Below are 18,631 nucleotides of genomic sequence, written 5' to 3'. Positions count from 1 at the left end.
GATCAGGAAGCCTCCTCCCAGGCCAGCTGAGATGCAGAGGCTCAGCCATGAGTTAAAAAATGTAAAGTAAAAATACAAAAATTAGCTGGGCGTGGTGGCAGGCGCCTGTAATCCCAGCTACTAGGGAGGCTGAGGAAGGAGAATTGCTTCAACCCAAGAGGCAGAGGCTGCAGTGAGCCGAGATCACACCACTGCACTCCAGCCTGGGTGACAGAGCGAGACTCCGTCTTAAAAACAAACAAATATATATATATATATATACAGTGGCAGGGTGCAGTGGCTCACGCCTCTCATCCCAGCACTGTGGGAGGCCGAGGTGGGTAGATTGTTTGAGCCCAGGAGTTTGAGACCAGCCTGGGCAACATGCAAAACCCAGTCTCTACAAAAAAAAATACAAAAAAAATTTAGCCAGGCATGGTGGCATGTGCCTGTGGTCCAGCTACGTGGGAGGCTGAAGCAGGAAGGTCGCCTGAGCCCAGGAGGTTGAGGCTGCAGTGAGCTGAGTTTGCGCCATTGCACTTCAGCCTGTGCAACAGAGGGAGACCCTGGGTCAAAAAATATATATATACATACATGTATATATATATATATATTTAAAGTGCAAATGGCTTTTATTGAGGGCCTACTGTGTGCTGGGCAACAGGTCTGCAAGGGTCCTCCTTTACCTCCCTGTACTTTGCACTGGCCAGGGAGGAGGGTGCTGGGGAGACCCAAACATCAAGCTGGGGGAGGGTGCTGAGGTGGAGGTAGAAGGGGGCAGAGGGGCCCCTCAGCTGAGTCCTTACGGAGAGAAGGGCTCCTGGGGTCTGCCCAGCTTGAAACAGAAGGCTGGGGGCCACCAGGCCCTGAATCAGGCCAGGCAGGGTCCAGGGGCCTGGGAGTCCTGCTCCTTTGCTGTGAGACTTTTAGGGAATGGGATTCATCTCTGAGTGGTTTCTCCCGATGAAAGACAGGTCCAGAGGGCAGAGTAGCCATGCCCAAGGTGGTGGCCAGGTCTGACTGGATCTGCAGTCCCTGCCAACAACCTCCTCCTCTGCTCTCTGGGCAGTAGTGGCCTAATCCTGGACACTGCTTTGCAGTCATCACCTGGACCTGGTGGGACAGGAGGAGCAGGAAGAGAAAGAGAATTAGAGTCAGACAGAATCAGAGACAGACAGACACTGACAGATATAGGAAAACAGGGGCAGAGACAGGCAGAGAGAGAAAAAGCTAGAGAGGGATGCAGAGACAGCCAAAGGTACAATTACAGACAGACACAGAGGCCAGGCACAGTGGCTCACGCCTGTAATCCCCAGCACTTTGGGAGACAGAGACGGCTGGATCATTTGAAGTCGAGTTGAAAACCAGCCTGGCCAAGATGATGAAACCCCGTCTCTACTAAAAATACAAAAGGCCAGGCGCGGTGGCTCACGCCTGTAATCCCAGCACATTGGGAAGCTGAGGCGGGCAGATCACCTGAGGTCAGCAGTTCAAGACCAGCCTGGCCAACATGGTGAAACCCTGTCTCTACTAAAAATACAAAATTTAGCCGGACGTGGTGGTGGGTGCCTGTAGTCCCAGCTACTCGGGAGGCTGAGACAGGAGAATCGCTTGAACCCGGGACGCGGGAGGCAGAGGTTGCAGTGAGCTGAGATCATGCCACTGCACTCCAGCCTGGGCAAAAGAGCAAGACTCCGTCTCAAAATAAATAAATAAATATAAATAAAAATAGAAAAATTAGCTAGGCCTCGTGGTGGGTGCCTGTAATCCCAGTTACTGGGGAGGCTGAGGCAGGAGAATCTCTTGAGCCTGAGAGGCAGAGGTTGCAGTGAGCCAAAATCGCGCCACTGCACTCCAGCCTGGGCGACAGAGTGAGACTCCATCTAAAAAAAAAACAACAACAACAACAAAAACATAAAGGCAAAGCTAGAGATGGAGAGGGAGAGAGAAGGCTGAGAAGGGGAAAACAGCCCCAGACACAGTCATGCCATCAAAGGGGAGAGCAAGCCAAGGTCTACGGGGCTGGGGCCTCTTCCCGCCCTGGCCTCACCTAGAGCTCATCTCGGGGCTGGGGTTGGAGGCTGTGCCCGCTGCTGCCAGTCAGGTCCAGGCGGGGGCTGCGCAGGGTCTTTTGGGAGCCGCTCCAGCTGATGAGGCGGCCGCTGTCATCATCCCATGGAGAGGACGTCTCCGTGTCACTGAGCCACTCAGCGTCCCCGGCATAGTGGGTAGGGGCAGCGAGGAGGGGCTGGGCGGAGAAGGCCACCAGGTCCCGTGGCCAGAAGTGTGCCTTGTACTGCTCACTGTAAGGTGAGAGGACAGCTCAGGGGGATTGAGGCGGGCCCCTACTCCCCGGCCACACACCTGCCCGGAGCCAGGCACCTTGCCTGCCCAAAGCATCTTACTCCCCGCCATCTAGTCCTCACAGCAGCCCTGAGCAGCGGGACTTCTACTACCTCCATTTTCCAGATGAAGAAACAGAGGCTGAGAACCGGGAAGTCATCTGATTAAAAACTGCACGCAGCCAAGCGTGGTGGCTCATGCCTATAATCCCAGCACTTTGGGAAGCCGAGACGGGCGGATCACCTGAAGTCGGGAGTTCAAGACTAGCCTGACCAACATGGCGAAACCTCATCTCTACTAAAAATACAAAAATTAAGGCCGGGCACAGTGGCTCATGCCTGTAATCCCGGCACTTTGGGAGGCCCAGGCGGGCAGATCACTTGAGGTCAAGGAGTTCGACACTAGCCTGGCCAACATGGAGAAACCCTGTCTCTACTAAAAATGCAAAAAAGTTAGCTTGGTGTGGTGGCAGGCACCTGTAATCCCAGCTACTCAGGAGGTTGAGGCAGGAAAATCACTTGAACCTGGGAGGCGGAAGTTGCAGTGAGCCAAGATCGCGCCACTGCACTGCACTGGGTGACGGTGCGAAACTCCATCTCAAAAATAAATAAATAAATAAATAAAAATTAGCAGGGTGTGGTGGCACCTCCCTGTAATCCCAGCTACTCAGGAGGCTGAGGCAGGAGAATTGCTTGAACCTGGGAGGCAGAGGGTTCAGTGAGTCAAAATCACGCCACTGCATTCTAGCCTGGGCAACAGAGCAAGACTCCATTTCAAAAAAAAGCCTGCATGCACTGCGCAAAATACACACCGAGATTGGTCTGACTCTGAGGCTTGGCTGAGCCACTCCTTGGTGACCTGGGCCAAGTGGCTTGGCCTTGCCAGTCCCAGTCTCCCCATCTGCCAGGTGAGGGGACTTCCTGCTGACTGAGGTGAGTTCCTGGAGGGGATGCCTCTGCCCTGCCATGCCCGGCCCCCATCAGAGCCTCACTTGGGGTGCTGGTCGAACATGATGGGCAGGAACTCGTCCACGGGCAGCATGCGGCGCAGAGGCTGTGAGGCCAGCAGCTTGCGGGCGCCCGCCAGGCTCAGGGCGTAGGCCAGCGTCCAGTAGGAGTACCCGGCCACCACCAGGCCGGGCAGCCCCTCCACGGCCACCTCCTTCTCTGGGTTCACCTGCTTCCGTCCGAGGTAGCTGTAAGTGACACCAAGGGGCCCAGGAGTCACTTAGGTCCTGGGTGTTATGGGACCCTCCCTCACCCGCTCCTACAGGGCCAGGCTCTCAGGGGATGGGTCAGCCAGGGTCCCAAGCAGGAAAAGGCAGACTCCGGGGGCCCACCCTGCCCCCTTGTCCCTGAGGGTGCAGGCTGCCTACATCAGGTCCCAGGACAGTTTCTCTGCCTCCACATCCTCCATCAGCCGCTCCAGCCGCCCCCTGAAGTTGCTCTCAAAGCGCACGTCATCCTCAAACACCAGGACCCGGGCCAGGCCCCTGGCAACCACCTGTGGCACACAATGGGGTGGGAGATGGCTCTTCGGAGTTAAACTATCCCCCTCCCTCCACGCTGAAGCTCACAGCCTCTGCCTGGCCTCAGTTGGCCTGGCCACATCAGGCAGTTGCCCCAAAGCCTGCTGGGGGCCCCACTGCCCGGGACCTGAAATCCCAACCTCGCTCTGGCACTTGAGGCTCTCCAGATAGAATCATGATGGTAACCGTGGCCCTTGCTACATTCCCTGAGTGCTACTGTACCACAGGGCTGTGCCACTGCGTATCTCCAGGGTCCCTCAGGAGGCAGGAAATGACGATCCTCAATCGCAGGAAGGAGGTGGACACGCAGGGATGGGAAACTGCCTGTCCAAGGACACACAGCCAGGAAGTGGCAGAGCTGGGATATGAACCCGCATCTGCTAAACACCAGGGCCCAGCTTGTCACTTTGGCCTCCTGCAATTTTCCTTTTTTTTTTTTTTTTTTTTTTGAGACAAAGTTTCACTCTTGTTGCCCAGACTGGAGTGAAATGGCCCCCTAAGTCAAGGGGCTGCATGGAAGAGGAGCAGGAACGGTGGAGGCCAAGGCAGCCATGGCCAAGACCAGGAGCCATCTCCCCTCCCACCCCTCCAGCTGCCTGAGTGCAGGCATGACAGACGGTGGCTGGGCCCAAAAGCCCGACTCTCTGGGGACGGGGGAGGGGCTTGCAGTTCCCATCAAAAGATGGTCTTGGCTCACTACAACCTCTGCCTCCCGGGTTCAAGTGATTCTCCTGCTTCAGCCTCCCAAGTAGCTGGGATTACAGGTGCCCACCACCACGCCAGGCTAATTTTTTTTTTTTTGAGACAGAGTCTCACCCTGTTGCCCAGGATGGAGTGCAGTGGCGCGATCTCGGCTCACTGCAAGTTCCGCCTCCCGGGTTCACGCCATTCTCCTGCCTCAGCCTCCCGAGTAGCTGGGACTACAGGCGCCACCACCAAGCCTCGCTAATTTTTTTGTATTTTTAGTAGAGACAGGGTTTCACCGTGTTAGCCAGGATGGTCTCGATCTCCTGACCTCGTGATCCGCCCGCCTCGGCCTCCCAAAGTGCTGGGATTACAGGCGTGAGCCACGGCGCCCAGCCAACGTGAGGCTAATTTTTGTATTTTTAGTACAGACGGGGTTTCACCATGTTGGCCAGGCTGGTCTTGAACTCCTGACCTCATGATCTGCCCGCCTCAGCTGGGATTACAGGCGTGAGCCGCCGCACCTGGCCTGGCCTCCTGCTATTTTCTAAAGGAAGCTGGGCTGGGTGGGGTGGTGGGAAGACCCCAGCCCCGAATATCCCAAAGAAAAAGTACTTTTGATAACTTTTGGAAAAGTTACTTTGGAATAACTTTTGGAAAACTACTTCTGATAACTTCTGTGAAAAGGAAATCAGCTCAGAAAGTAGTGAAGCCAGGAGCGGTGGCTCATGCCTGTAATCCCAGGACTTTTGGAGGCTGAGGTGGGTGGAATCACTTGAGCTCAGGAGTTTGAGACCAGCCTGGCCAACATGGCGAAACCCTGTCTCTACAAAAAATACAAAATTTAGCTGGGTGTGGTGCTGCACGCCTGTAGTTTCAGCTACTCAGGGGTGCTGAGGTGAGATAACTGCTTGAGACCGGGAGGTCCAGGCTGCAGTGAGCCAAGATCACGCCACTGAACTTCCGCCTGGGTGCCAGAGCAATACCCTGTCTCAAAAAAAAAAAAAAAAAAAAAAGGAGTGAACCATGTCATCCTCCAATTTGTTCAGGGACGGTAAAAAAGCCAACATAGGCTGGGCGTGGTGGCTCATGCCTGAAATTCCAGCACTTTGGGAGGCCGAGGTGGGCAGATCACCTGAGGTTGGAAGTTCGAGACCAGCCTGACCAATATGGCAAAACCCCCTCTCTACTAAAAATAGAAAAATTAGCCGGGTGTGGTGGCGCATGCCTGTAATCCCAGCTACTTGGGAGGCTGAGACAGGAGTGCCACTGCACTCCAGCCTGGGTGACAGAGCAATACTCCATCTCAGAAAACAAAACAAAACAAAACAAAAACCCATAATGCTCACATACACATGCACATATATTTGGCTATAGCAGAGAATAAAAACAAGGAATCCATGTCCCATCTCTTGGAGGGGCTGCCCTTGGAGGGTCCAGTTCCCGTTCTCTCCTGCCATGTCCAGCAACCTCTTTCCTGCGCTCACACTCCCAGCCCCCGGGCTGAGGCTTCTTGGCCAAGTACTGAGCACATGCTAAGCCCCAGGCTTCTTTCTTTCTGCTCCTAAACACCTTCCTGCCTCAGGGCCTTGGCACCCACTGTTCTCTTCTGCCTAGAAGCCTCTTCTCCCGGCCCCTCAATGGTGAGGCCCATTCTGACCCCCTCCCACACCAGGCGCCTCTCAAAGTGGCCCATACCTCTCCCCTCCACTGCAAGCTTGGTTTTGATTTCCATAACTCCGCTCAGGTCCCTGAGCCCCAGGGGGATCCCTTTATTGCAGGAAGGAGCAGACATGCATTGTTCCTGTCCTCCTCTGTGTTCTCAGAGCAGAATATCTCCTAGCACATAGTAGATGCTCAAGAGAGACTGCAGAATGAAAACAAGCACCGCTTAGTGGTGCCCATGGGGTGTTGAACACAGAGGAGATTGAAAGCTGCTGGCCAGGTTTTGATGAACGTCTTCATTCACGCACTCGTTCACAGAGCCGTGAATAGAACAAACTGGCCCCGTTCTCCACGAAGGCTGTGGGTGGAGGAAGCAGGTGCCCTCACCTCTTCCCAGATGGAGTGATGGCTGAGGAAGCAGCCCACCTCGCCCTTGGTCAGAGTGCGGCCCGAGTAAGGGTCCTGGTAGCCCGGGAGCAGGTCTACGCCGAGGTTCCTGATGGCACTGCTGTTGAGCATCCTGAGGGACACAGGTGTGGCAGGGTGAGGGGTGCCTGCCAGAGACCCCTCCAGAGGGGCCAGGCCTGTGCATATTGGGGACAGTCACACTGGAGTTGGCTTTGAAGGTTTCTGCCTTGTAACTCCTTTGTGTGACCCGAAAGTGTCAAGGGACTGGACGTGGGGAACTGGAGCCCCTGTTGCCCAGGCTGGAGTGCAGTGGCACCATCTCAGCTCACTGCAACCTCTACCTCCCAGGTTCAAGTGATTCTCCTGCCTCAGCCTCACAAGTAGCTGAGATTACAGGTGCCCAGCTAATGTGTTTTTGTTTTTTTTTTAGTAGAGATGGGGTTTCACCATGTTGGCCAGGCTGGTCTCGAACTCCTGACCTCAGGTGATCTACCCACCTCAGCCTCCCAAAGTGCTGGGATTACAGGCGTGAGCCACCACGCCCGGCCACCTCGGGAGTTCTGAGAGGATAACTATTAGGACATGTCCTAATATGATAAGACAGGGGTGACTCTTGAGGAAAGGGTGGGATGGTAGGGGGCTGCCTGAGGGGGAGGCAGTCTAGGAAGAATGTGGGAACATGACAGACACTTCTTGGGCAGAGGCCCAAGCAAAGGTTGGATAGCCTATGGTCAAGAGACCTCGGGGGACATGGTGTCTCACACTTGTAATCCCAATGCTTTGGGAGACCAAAGTGGGAGGATTGCTTGAGGCCAGGAGTTCAAGACCAGCCTGGGCAACAGAGAAAAACCCCATCTCTCCAAAAAAAAAAATTTTTTTTTGAGACGGAATCTCACTGTTTTCGGCCCGGGCTGGAGTGCAATGGCACAATCTCGGCTCACTGCAACCTCTGCCTCCCGGGTTCCAGCAATTCTCCTGACTCAGCCTCCCGAGTAGCTGAGATTACAGGCACCCACTACCATGCCTGGCTAATTTTTGTATTTTTAGTAGAGAGGGGGTTTCACCATGTTGGTTGGCCAGGATGGTCTTGAACTCCTGACCTCAGGTGATCCATCCACCTCAACCTCCCAGAGTGCTGGGATTACAGGCATGCGCCACCGTGCCCAGTCAAAAATTTTTTTTAATTAGGTGGACATTGTGGTGCATGCCTGTAGTCCCAGTTATTCAGGAGGCTGAGGCAGGAGGGTCACTTGAGGCCAGGAGTTCAAGACCAGCCTAGGCAACAGAGTGAGACCCTATCTCTATGAAAAAGAAAAAAACATTTTTGTTTAGCCGGGTGTGGTGATGCAAGCCTGTAATCACAGCTACTTGGGAGGTGAGGGAGGAGAATCACTTAAAACCCGGGAGGCGGATGTTGCAGTGAGCCAAGATTACGCCACTGCACTCCAGGCCTGGGCGACAGAGTGAGACTCTGCCTCAAAAAAAAAAATTCTTTTTAATTAGCTGGGTGTGATGGTGCACACCTATAGTCCCAGGTACTCAGAAGGCTGAGGCGGGAGATTGCTTGAACCCAGGAGTTTAAGGCTGCAGTAAGCCATGTTTGTGGCACTGCACTCCAGCCTGGGCAACAGATGGAGACCCTGTCTCTAAAAAAAAAAAAAAAAAAAAAAAAGAGTTGAGCACTTGGAGCAAATGGCAGCGGACATATGGGGCCATAGGACCCCTGGTGGCTGGGGGAGCCTAGCCTCTGGGTTCCTCGGGGGAACATGGCTGGCCTTTCCTGATCCCCACGCATCAGTAGCTCAAGTCCAGGATGGAGAGTAATAATAAGGAAGACACCTAAGCCTTTGGAAACTTACTATGTTCCCGGCCCTGGCTAACTTCACTAAACTCACAAAACCCTAAGAGAAGGGCACATATCTGCTATTTATACAAAAGGGCTGAGAGATGGGGGTAGCTGGCTGGAGGTCACACATTCAGTAACTGGTAGAGCTGGAACCCAGGCCCTGGAGCCTCAGCCACTGTGCTCTCCTCCTCTGGTGAGCAGCGGGAGGGCGTCTTCTCCCACGAGTGTCTGCTCCGAACTCCCTGAGAGAGTATTAGTCAGACCCTATTTGCATACTTCCTGGGACAGGAAACTCATTCAACCTGTCTGCTTTTCCCAGTCCTAGGGGGCTAGGAGATGGACCACACTGCTCCCCCAAGTGCACAGGGCCCCCCTCCAGGCAGCCTCACCGGCCGTCCACAGCGTCCACCACCTGCCCAGAGATCTCCATCTCCCAGAGCGAGGTGAGCATGCGTTCCCGACGGTCAGGCCTGCGAGCCAGGCTGATGACAAAGACCTGGAGGAGGCGGGGGTGGGGAGGGGGGGGGCGGTAAGTGCAAGGGAGCGGGAGAGGAGGGCCCATCCACCTCCTAACAGCGAGCCCACAGGCTGGGGGACTTACCTCGTCAAACCCTATCTTGCTGGGCCTCTTAGAGGGCCGAGTCACATGAGCTGAGGCCTGCATGCGGGGGCCGTCCACTGCAAAGGGAAGCACACCCCAAGCATGAGTCCCTACTGACTCCTGTTAGCAGTCACCCTGAAGTCCTAGCCCCCAGCCTCATTCCTGCCCCCGTTGGCAGAACACCCCACAGGATGGGACCTCGGAGATCACAGGACCCACCTGCCCCCATTGTAGGGAGGCTAGACTGAGGCCCAACAGGGAAAAGGACTTTCTCAGAGTCATGGAACGAGTTAGGGGCAAAGCTGGAACCCCAAGGCCAATGCCTGCTCCAGTCCAGGGCCTAGGGAAAGGGGCACCGTAGGGAGGCAGGGAGCCCCAGCAGCAGGTGGGTGGAACAGTTCCCCAGCCCTCACCTAGTGCTTCTAAGATCAGGTGGATGAAGTTGACCCTCTCGTCTTCCAGCCCCTGGTGGGATTTCACCGGCACATTCATGTACCCATAACGGTGCTCATTGCACACGTGGACCGAGACCCCTGCAGAGACAGGCTGAGTGAGAGCTGCAGTGGAGGGTGGGGCTCTCAGAACCCAGCTGAGAGGTCCTAGGCCCAGCACTGCCAGTGACCCAACATGTCGGGCTTCTCTGGGACTCAGTTTCCCCACCTGTGGGACCAGAGGGAGAAAGGGCTTGGCTCACACAGTATCTAAGGGGTCTTTCTGCTGAAATGGTTCATTCATTCAATATACCTGTCCAGGGCACCCGCTGGGAGCCAGGGTTACGGCAGTGAGCAAGACTGAGTCCCTGCCCTCAGGGTATCAAGGTGAGGCAGGAGCAGGTAAACTCCTACCCATCACAGCCACAGGATGCCAGTGAGCCCCACTGCTCTGTCTCCTAAATCCCCCCATCTCTCCTGATCCCCACCACCCCACCTGGATCCAAGGGCCATCGCCTTTTCCCCAGACCCCTCCACTTCACCTCACACCCTCTGTGGCTCCCCTCCACGATGTCTTTCATCTGGCGGCCAGAGTGGCCTTCCCCCGGCTTCAATATTTGTTACCTTTTTTTTTTTTTTGAGATGGAGCCCTGCTCTGTCACCCAGGCTGGAGTGCAATGGTGCGATCTTGGCTCATTACAACCTCTGTCTCCCAGGTTTGAGCGATTCTCCTGCCTCAGCCTCCTGAGTAGCTGGGAATACAGGTGCGCACCGCCACATCCGGCTAATTTTTGTATTTTTAGTAGAGACGGAGTTTTGCCATGTTGGCCAGGATGGTCTCGAACTCCTGGCCTGAAGTGATCCACCCACCCTAGGCCACCCAAAGTGCTGGGATTACAGGTGTGAGCCACAGCACCCGGCCAATATTTGTTACCTTTATTATAATTATCCTCAGGGGCAGGCACACGGTGCCAATTAAAAAGCTAACCCAGGCGGGGCACAGTAGCTCACACCTGTAATTCCAGCACTTTAGGAAGCCCAGGCAGGCAGATCATTTGAGGTCAGGAGTTCAAGACCAGCCTGGCCAACATGGTGAAACCCCATCTCTACTAAAAATACAAAAATTAACTGGGTGTGGTGGTGGCCGCCTGTAATCCCATCTACTTAGGAGGCTGAGGGAGGAGAATCACTTGAACCCGGGAGGCAGAGATTGCAGTGGGCCAAAATCGCGCCACTGCACTCCAGCCTAGGCGACAGAACAAGGCTCTGTCTTAAAAACAAACAAAAAAAAACAAATAAAAGCTAACCCTATTCCCAGCATTGAGCACAGAGCCTGGCCCAGAGCCGGGATGTAGTATCTGGCTGTTAGAGACTGAATTCCTTCAAACCATTGACCAATTAACAAAGGCTGTCGCTTGAAGTAGGGATAGCAAATGAAAAATAACAGAATGCTTTTGTTTCCTCTTGTGTTTTCCCCTCCAATTGTTTCACCTTCACTCACTTTTTGCACTTGGTAAGATTTCTTTTTGCATGTCTGCACACTGCAGACTTCTCCAGCACAAAACAAAGAATTACAACATCCTCCTTACCGGCTGCCACTGATTACTTGATTAAATCGTCACCTCTAATTTACCCTAACCACCTACAAAGTTCTTCTCCATGCACCAGATAGTCTTCAGGGTCGGAATTACATATTCTCTGCAGCCTTCTCAAGAGCTTCACTCCAACATGAGTGTCTCTACCCCTCCCTCTCATCCTCAGGACTGGATTTTTTTTTTTTTTTTTTTTTTTTTAAGGCGGAGTCTCGCTCTGTCGCCCAGGCTGGAGTGCAGTGGTGCGATCTCGGCTCACTGCAATCTCCGCCTCCTGCGTTCACACCATTCTCCTGCCTCAGCCTCCCGAGTAGCTGGGACTACAGGCGCTCGCCACCACGCCCGGCTAATTTTTTGTATTTTTAGTAGAGACGGGGTTTCACCATCTTAGCCAGGATGGTCTCGATCTCTTGACCTCGTGATCCACCTGCCTCGGTCTCCCAAAGTGCTTAGATTACAGGCGTGAGCCACCACACCTGGCCAGGACTGGATTTATTCCATCCATACCCAAACACTTTCTTTCTCTCTGTTTTTTTTGTTTGTTTTGTTTTGTTTTGTTTTGTTTTTGAGACAGGGTCTCATCCTGTGTTGCCCAAGGTGGAGTACAGTGGCACAATCACAGTTTACTGCAGTCTCTACCTCCTGGGCTCAAGCGATCCTCCTGCCTCAGCCTCCCAAGAAGCAGGGACTACAGGCGTGGGCCAACATGACAGGTTAATTTTTAAATTTTTTTGTAGAGATGGGATCTCGCAGCCGGGGGTGGTGGCTCATGCCTGTAATCGTAGCACTTTGGGAGGCTGAGGGGGCAGATCACTAGAGCCCGGGAGTTCAAGACCAGCCTGGGCAACACGGCAAAACTCCATCTCTACAAAAAATACAAAAATTAGCTGGGCATGGTGGTGTGCACCTGTGGTCCCAGCTACGCAGGAGGCTGAGGTGGGGGAGGTCAACACTGCAGTGAGCTGAGATTGTGCCACTGCACTCTAGCCTGGGAGCCACAGAGCAAGACTCCATCTCAAAAAAAAAAAAAAAGGCTGGGCTGGGCTCGGTGGCCCACGCCTGTAATCTCAGCACTTTGGGAGGCTGAGGCGGGCAGATCACCTGAGGTCAGGAGTTCGAGACCAGCCTGACCAACACAGAGAAACCCCGTCTCTACTAAAAACACAAAATTACCCAGGCGTGGTGGTGCATGTCTGTAATCCCAGCTACTCGGGAGGCTGAGGCAGGAGAACTGCTTGAACCCAGAAGGCAGAGGTTGCAGTGAGCCAAGATCACGCCATTGCACTCCAGCCTGGGCAACAAGAGCGAAACTCCACCTCAAAAAAAAAAAAAAAAAAAAAAGGCAGAAAAGAGATGAGGTCTTGCTACATTGTCCAGGCTGGTCTCGAACTCCTGAGCTCAAGTGATTTCCCCACCAGCCTCAGCTTCCCAAGACTTTGAGATTAGGGTCTAAGTCACCTTGCCCGGCCATACCCAAACTCTTTCTAGTAACTTTCATCTTAAAAGTAACTACTGGCTGGGTGCGGTGGCTCACACCTGTAATCCCAGTACTTTGGGAGGCCAAGGAGGGTGGATCACCTGAGCTCAGGAGTTTTGAGACCAGCCTGGCCAACATGGCGAAACCCCGTCTCTACTAAAAATACAAAAATTAGCTGGGTGTGGTGGCGGGTGCCTGTAATCCCAGCTACTCGGGAAGCTGAGGCAGGAAATCATTTGAACCCGGGAGGCAGAGTTTGCAGTGAGCCGAGATCACACCAAAAAAAAAAAAGAGAGAGAGAGAAAAGAAAACTCATGACCCAAAGTTGTAACTCATGAGTTAACAGGATGAAATGCAGAGTAGGGAAGGGCATGGTAAGCAGCCGGAATAGCATGTGCAAAGGCGCAGAGGCCTCCAAGGAATGCTAAAGGAGGGCTGGTCCTCACCAGCAGCCTGGCAGGCATAGGCAAAGACGATGATGTCATCAAAAGGCCAAGTGTAGTTGGGATGTGGCGGGTAGAAAGCAAGCTGGTCTGCCCCTTCAGCCCGCAGGGATACAAGGAAGGTGGAGTGGACCATGGGGACACGGAAGCAGCCCCGGCGCTGGCGGTTCTTGGTGGGGAAGTACTCGGCTGTGCGGCGGTAGTAGCCCTGGGGAAAAGGGATGCTTTGGGCTGTGAGAGGGCTCCCCTGCCCCTGCCCACAGACCCCAAGGCCTTCAGGCTCTCTGCTTTCCATGTCCCTCCTTCCAGGACCTCAATCCACCCAAGGCCCCCATCCCGGCCTCACCTGGGGGGTGATCCCACACCAGAAGTTGGAGTAGTAGGTCTGGGAGTCCAGCATTGGGGCCACCACAGGAAGCTCCTGCCCCATGAGAAGCCGCAGAGTCTGATTGTTGGTCAGAATGTTGTCTGTGTCTGCAAACTTTGGGGAGGGGACGTCACAGGCTCCAGCCCTGCCTGGGCTGCAGCCCCCCAAGGAGTTCACTGAGTGGTCCTGCCAGAGACCCAGCGTGGCTCCTAGGATCCAGTGGGAATGCTCTTACAGAGGTCTAACTAACAAACTCAGTACATCTGTTTCTGGACCAAGGCTCTAGTCTGGGGCACTGACTCAGGGATTGGGTCCAGAGATTATACCTGAGTTGCTGATCTAAGACCTTTATCTGGGATCTGGCTTAGAAAATGGATCCAAACACCTACTCTGAGCTCTAGTTCAGAGATCCAGGCTCAGTTTATACCCTGGGCTCTAGCCCAGGAATTGAGGCTCAGTAAAGTCTATATAACGGGATCTATCTGAGGGGTCCAGGCTTAGTACCTAGTCTGAGCTTTTAACACAGGGACCCAATCTGAACATCTGGTCTGGGCTCTGGCCCAGATAGCCTGCTGAAGGATCCAGCCTTCGGGTGGGTCAGTCACATTCAGATTTCTTTTTTTTTTTTTTTTTTTTGAGACTGAGTTTCATTCTTGTCACCCAGGCTGGAATGCAGTGGCGTGATTTCAGCTTAGTGCAACCTCTACCTCCCAGGTTCATGCGATTCTCATGCCTCAGCCTCCCAAGTAGTTGGGATTACAGGCGCCTGCCACCACGCCCAGCTAATTATTGTATTTTTAGTAGAGATGGGGTATCACCATGTTAGCCAGGCTGGTCTTGAACTTCTGACCTCGGGTGATCCACCTGCCTTGGCCTCCCAAAGTGCTAGGATTATAGGCATGAGCCACTGCGCCCAGCCTATACCCAGATTTCTATCAGGGACAGATACTACCACTTTTCAGAAGCCCAATTCTAGCCAGACTTCCTCACCAGGATATAGTCGGCCCCCCAGTCCCTGGCAAAGGTGAGGGCTTCCTGCTTCAGCTCCATCAGAAACTGGTGCCTTTCTTTGGTCCAGTGCTTGGGACCCTCTTCATCTGGGTAGAACCTGAGGGGATAGAGAGGTGAGATGTTCCCATGGGGTACATGCCCCTCCCTCTCTGCAGGGCAGTGGACAGAGCCCTGGCTTGGAGGCTGTGGCTCTGGGCTGACCCTTTTCCTCTCTGGGCTGCAGCTGTTCTCCATCTTCCCCAGCACCCTTCCCCTCAGATCACCACCTGGGCTCGCCCTCAGGCCTCCAGACCACAGCAGCATAGTCATCGCCCACAGCCGCCAGCCACTCCTGCAGCATCTCTGTGGTGTTGTCCACATTGTGATCCGTGGCACACCTGGGGACGGGAAGAAAAAAGCCTGAGGGGGCAAAGCCACAGGATTGAACCCCAAGGCAGCCTTGACCCCAAAGCACCAACGCCTTTGAGGTCGAGCTCTCCTTGGAACAGTGAAGGGTAGTTGTGCTACAGCAGAGAGGCTGGAGGCAGCACAGCCAGGTCCCCACCACAGTTCTGTGACCTGCTGTGTGACCTCAGGCAAGTCCCATCTTTCTCTGGGCTTCACGTCCTCCCTCTATAACTTAAGCTGTCCTGCCTATGTGATGGGCCAAGAGAAGAGAAGATGAATGCATTTTTTTTGAGATGGAATCTTGCTCTGTCGCCCAGGCTGGAGTGCAGTGGTGTGATCTCGACTCACTGCAACCTCCGCCTCCCGGGTTCAAGTGATTCTCCTGCCTCAGCCTCCCGAGTAGCTGGGATTACAGGTGCGCACCACCATGCCCGGCTAATTTTTGTGTGTTTAGTAGAGATGGGGTTTCACCATGTTAGCCAGGCTGGTCTTGAACTCCTCACCTCAGGTGATCTGCCCACTTCGGCCTCCCAAAGTGCTGAAATTACAGGCGTGAGCCACCACGCCTGGCCAATGAATGCATTTTGAAAGATGAAAAGTACCTCGACTTTAAGGAGCACACCTGGCACGTTCCCTAGTTACCTTCGTTAGGTGGGCAGATACCTACCTGTGTGACCTGTGGCTGTGTGACCACAGGCCAGCCCCTGTCCCTCTCTGAGTGGAGACTAGACAGAAGAGCTGCTGCTTTCCTCCACCCCCAGGTTGTAATAAGGACCAAACCATGCTCTGAGCGTCCCTGAGAATGCAGATGGGTCCGAGCTCTGTTGTCATGGGGCACAGCCTCCCCTCTCCTGGGGAAGGGGCCCCCATAACAGAGGTGGGGGTTTAGCCAAGTGCCCAGGTTTTGGGTGATGCTGCCCCTTTAAGCCAGTTCCCCAGAAATGAAGACTACGTGTCAAGTCTTACAGGGGTGGGAACTAACAAACTCCCAAACTGTGGTAATTGTGGGCGGCCTCCCCAGGCCAGGGCTCCACCCCCCCAGCCCAACTGTGGTGTGTTGTAGAGGGTGGCTTGTCATTTTTCTTAGTTTACCCCCAACCTCAGCCAGGGACTCCTCCCTGTTCTGGTGTCTACAGACCAGGGGTTGTGGCCTTCAATCCCAGTGCCCTGTGGGTACAGAGATGCCAGAGGGGAGAGGCTCCAGGAAGGGGGACTGCCCTTAGCTGACAGGATCCCGCCCCTCTACCAAGATCTACCAAGAGAGCTGGCCCCAGCACAGAGAGAGGGGGGCCGGTCTGACTCCGCTGCACAGCCCAGAGCCCAGTGCTGATGGCACCCCCAACCTGTGCACGGAAGCCTCCAGCCTGGTCGATCCCTGCCACGTTGGACCCCAGTGGACTTCAGAGGTTCCTGTCTGCTCCTCTTCAAATCCAGCCAACCACAGGTCCCACCGGGGTTGAGCTGGGCCCTGAAGGCTGGGGTGAAAAGGGCTGGCTGGGCCCAACCTACACCCAGGGAAGGCCCCAAGAGGAAGGAGTAGGGGACCAGAAGGAGGGGTGGGTGTCCCGCGTCCGCCTGTGGCCTCAGAGGTCTGTCGTCTCCCAGCAGGGGGCTCGGGTTCCTGTCTGGGGGCTCGGGCTGGCAGGGCCGTCTGTGAGGGGAGGGGCCTGTCTAGGTGGTGTCTGGGCAGGGAGAGAGCAAACAGGGCCGCCGGGGGCGGGGGCCATCTGCGAGGCTGGGGGTTAGGTGCCCACTCGGTGCCAATGCCCGGGTCTCTCACCAGAGGGCCATCCTGGCCCGGGGGTAGTCCAGCCGCTCCAGGGCGCCCAGGTAGTGGGGCAGCGAGTGTTCAGCATTGCGGGCCAGGATGGCAAGGACCACGGCGGGCAGCGGCGACTCCACAACGTCCGCAGCCTCCAGCCACGGCCCCAGCAGGAGCAGCAGCTGGAGCAGCGGCGCGGCGGGGGCAGCGCGCATGGCGGGCGCTCGGGCGGCTGCGGCGGCCCCCGGGGCTCTCCGGCCAGCAGAGGGGAGGGGGCGGGGCCTGGGGCCCGGGCGGGGCCGAGGCAGACCCGGAGAGGGCGGGGCAGTGCACCCCCAGAGTGGGATCCCCCTCCCCACCCCTGCGCGTGGATGCTCAAGTTTTCTGTCCTTGGCCTGGGGCACCGGAGGGCCAGGTCCCGGGGACCCGCGCCAGCCGCGACCCTGGAGCAGCCCAGCCCGGCTGGACCCCGGAGGGGCGACGGGGGAGGGGCGGGAGGACGGGGACGGGGACGGGGGAGGGGTGCTGGGACGAGTGCGTCCGGGCCAGCCGGGCGTCCGAGAACAGTAGGGGCTCATGGAACCCCTGGGCGTTGAACTCCCGGAATCCGGATTCCCCGGCCCACGCAGCGGACCCTTCGACCTGAGCCGCAGACCCAGAGGGGCGGTGCCTACTCGGCCACCACCTCCCGGGCTTCCCCGGCTCCCGCCCCCTCCTCTGCCCCAGGCGCCCTCTGGCGGCCCTGGCGCCTGCTCCGCAGACCAGCCGGGCCACGCGTGGGCCAGAGACCCAGCGTGGGGGGCGCAAAGGGAGTCCCTCTGACCTGGGCGCGTCCTCCCGCGGCGGTTCGCTCCTTAAGTCCCCTGCGCGTCACCTCCTTGCGTCGGTCGCCAGCACCCGCATTGCTTCGGCCCTTTAAGAGAGCACAGCCAGGCCGGGCGTGGTAGCTCACGCCTGTAATCCTAGCACTTTGGGAGGCTGAGGCGGGCGGATCACCTGAGATCAGTTCAAGACCAGCCTGGCCAACATGGTGAAACCCCATCTGTACTAAAAATACAAAATTTAGCCGGGCGTGGTGGCGGGTGCCTGTGCTCCCAGCTACTTGGGAGGCTGAGGCAGGAGAATCGCTTGAACCCAGGAGGTGCAGGTTGCAGTGAGCCGAGATCGCGCCACTGCACTACAGCCTGGATGACAGACCGAGACTCCCTCTCAAAAAGGAAAAAAAAAAAAAAAAAGAGCACAGCCCTCACAGCCCTCTCTTGGTCTGAGTGTAGAACTAGGGGACACCACGGAGCTGCTCACTGCGACCCGACCTGTCCGCCCTCCAAAGCAGGGGATGTTGGCTCCCCTGGAGCACCGCCGGGGTCCTTAGGACCCTGCTGGGAGGGAAAGGACTCTCCAGCCTCTCGGGAAAGGAGCAGAAAAGGGAGAGGCCTGGCGGCACCACAGATGGGATCGAACCAGGTGTCTGTCACCAAACTCAGACAGGTCTCTTTCCCTCAGGAGCCTCTCGGGTAAAATCGGGCTGATAACGCCACCCATCTGGGAGGGTTTGCAGGGATTCCTCGAGAGAATGAATGCACTGGCAGCTTTTCCCGCATGGAGCCTGACACACACGAAGAGCTCCGCCCTGGGGCTGGGAAGACAGGACTGGAGGAGAGGGAGTCTCCCCCTTCACCCTCCCACCGCTGGGAAGATCTCCTTTCCTAGGAACACCACGGGGTCTCCCTTCAGCCTTTTCCCAAGGTCGGGGAGGGGAGCTAGGGCTGTGCACACGATCTCCTCTGCAAGGGGAGGGCTGGAGGTCCATAGAGGAAGGGACTTACCTAGTGCGTGGGCAGCACGTGCGCACTGAACCCTGGAGTACTGATCTCTAGCCTAGCTCCAAAGCCTCCACCAGGATCGGGTGGCAGCTTCCATTTGAGGCCATTTCTAGGCCAGCGGCCCTGCAATGAGAAGCATTCTGGAGAGATGCCAGATTTCTCCTCCCTTGCACGGTAGTCCCCTGCGGGAAGCCACTCCCAGCCCCAGAAGAGGGATTCCCTTTCTAAAGCAAAGCAGTGTTCCCTACTTCACCTCCCCCCCCCCCACACACACCCAGAGTCAT

General features: G+C 55.9%; 1 protein-coding gene across 4 annotated transcripts in view; it reads right to left on the bottom strand.

The window, feature by feature from the left end:
• Nucleotides 1-588: 588 nt before the first annotated feature.
• The window catches only part of CERCAM (cerebral endothelial cell adhesion molecule), a 30,532-nt gene continuing 12,489 nt past the window's right edge, over nucleotides 589-18,631 (bottom strand). For 3 of the 4 annotated variants that reach the window (XM_063714469.1, XM_063714468.1, XM_054521146.2), the window contains 15 exons: nucleotides 18,351-18,470; nucleotides 16,543-17,437; nucleotides 16,106-16,237; nucleotides 14,642-14,752; nucleotides 14,355-14,472; nucleotides 13,344-13,478; nucleotides 13,001-13,205; nucleotides 9,468-9,587; nucleotides 9,055-9,131; nucleotides 8,843-8,949; nucleotides 6,587-6,719; nucleotides 3,698-3,825; nucleotides 3,314-3,517; nucleotides 2,030-2,282; nucleotides 589-1,092 (listed from right to left, as the gene is read on the bottom strand). In XM_063714469.1, coding sequence (XP_063570539.1) covers nucleotides 2,030-2,282; nucleotides 3,314-3,517; nucleotides 3,698-3,825; nucleotides 6,587-6,719; nucleotides 8,843-8,949; nucleotides 9,055-9,131; nucleotides 9,468-9,587; nucleotides 13,001-13,205; nucleotides 13,344-13,478; nucleotides 14,355-14,472; nucleotides 14,642-14,752; nucleotides 16,106-16,237; nucleotides 16,543-17,102 — 2,283 coding nt within the window. In that variant the 5' untranslated portion in view covers nucleotides 17,103-17,437; nucleotides 18,351-18,470 and the 3' untranslated portion in view covers nucleotides 589-1,092. The remainder of the gene's footprint in view (nucleotides 1,093-2,029; nucleotides 2,283-3,313; nucleotides 3,518-3,697; nucleotides 3,826-6,586; nucleotides 6,720-8,842; nucleotides 8,950-9,054; nucleotides 9,132-9,467; nucleotides 9,588-13,000; nucleotides 13,206-13,343; nucleotides 13,479-14,354; nucleotides 14,473-14,641; nucleotides 14,753-16,105; nucleotides 16,238-16,542; nucleotides 17,438-18,350; nucleotides 18,471-18,631) is intronic. The other variant, XM_063714470.1, reaches the window with a different exon arrangement.

The sequence above is a fragment of the Pongo abelii genome, chromosome 13 (assembly GCF_028885655.2).
Source record: "Pongo abelii isolate AG06213 chromosome 13, NHGRI_mPonAbe1-v2.0_pri, whole genome shotgun sequence".
Classification (NCBI taxonomy): Eukaryota; Metazoa; Chordata; class Mammalia; order Primates; family Hominidae; genus Pongo; species Pongo abelii.
Note: the sequence above shows the minus strand (reverse complement) of the source record. Positions and strands in the feature narration are given on the sequence as shown.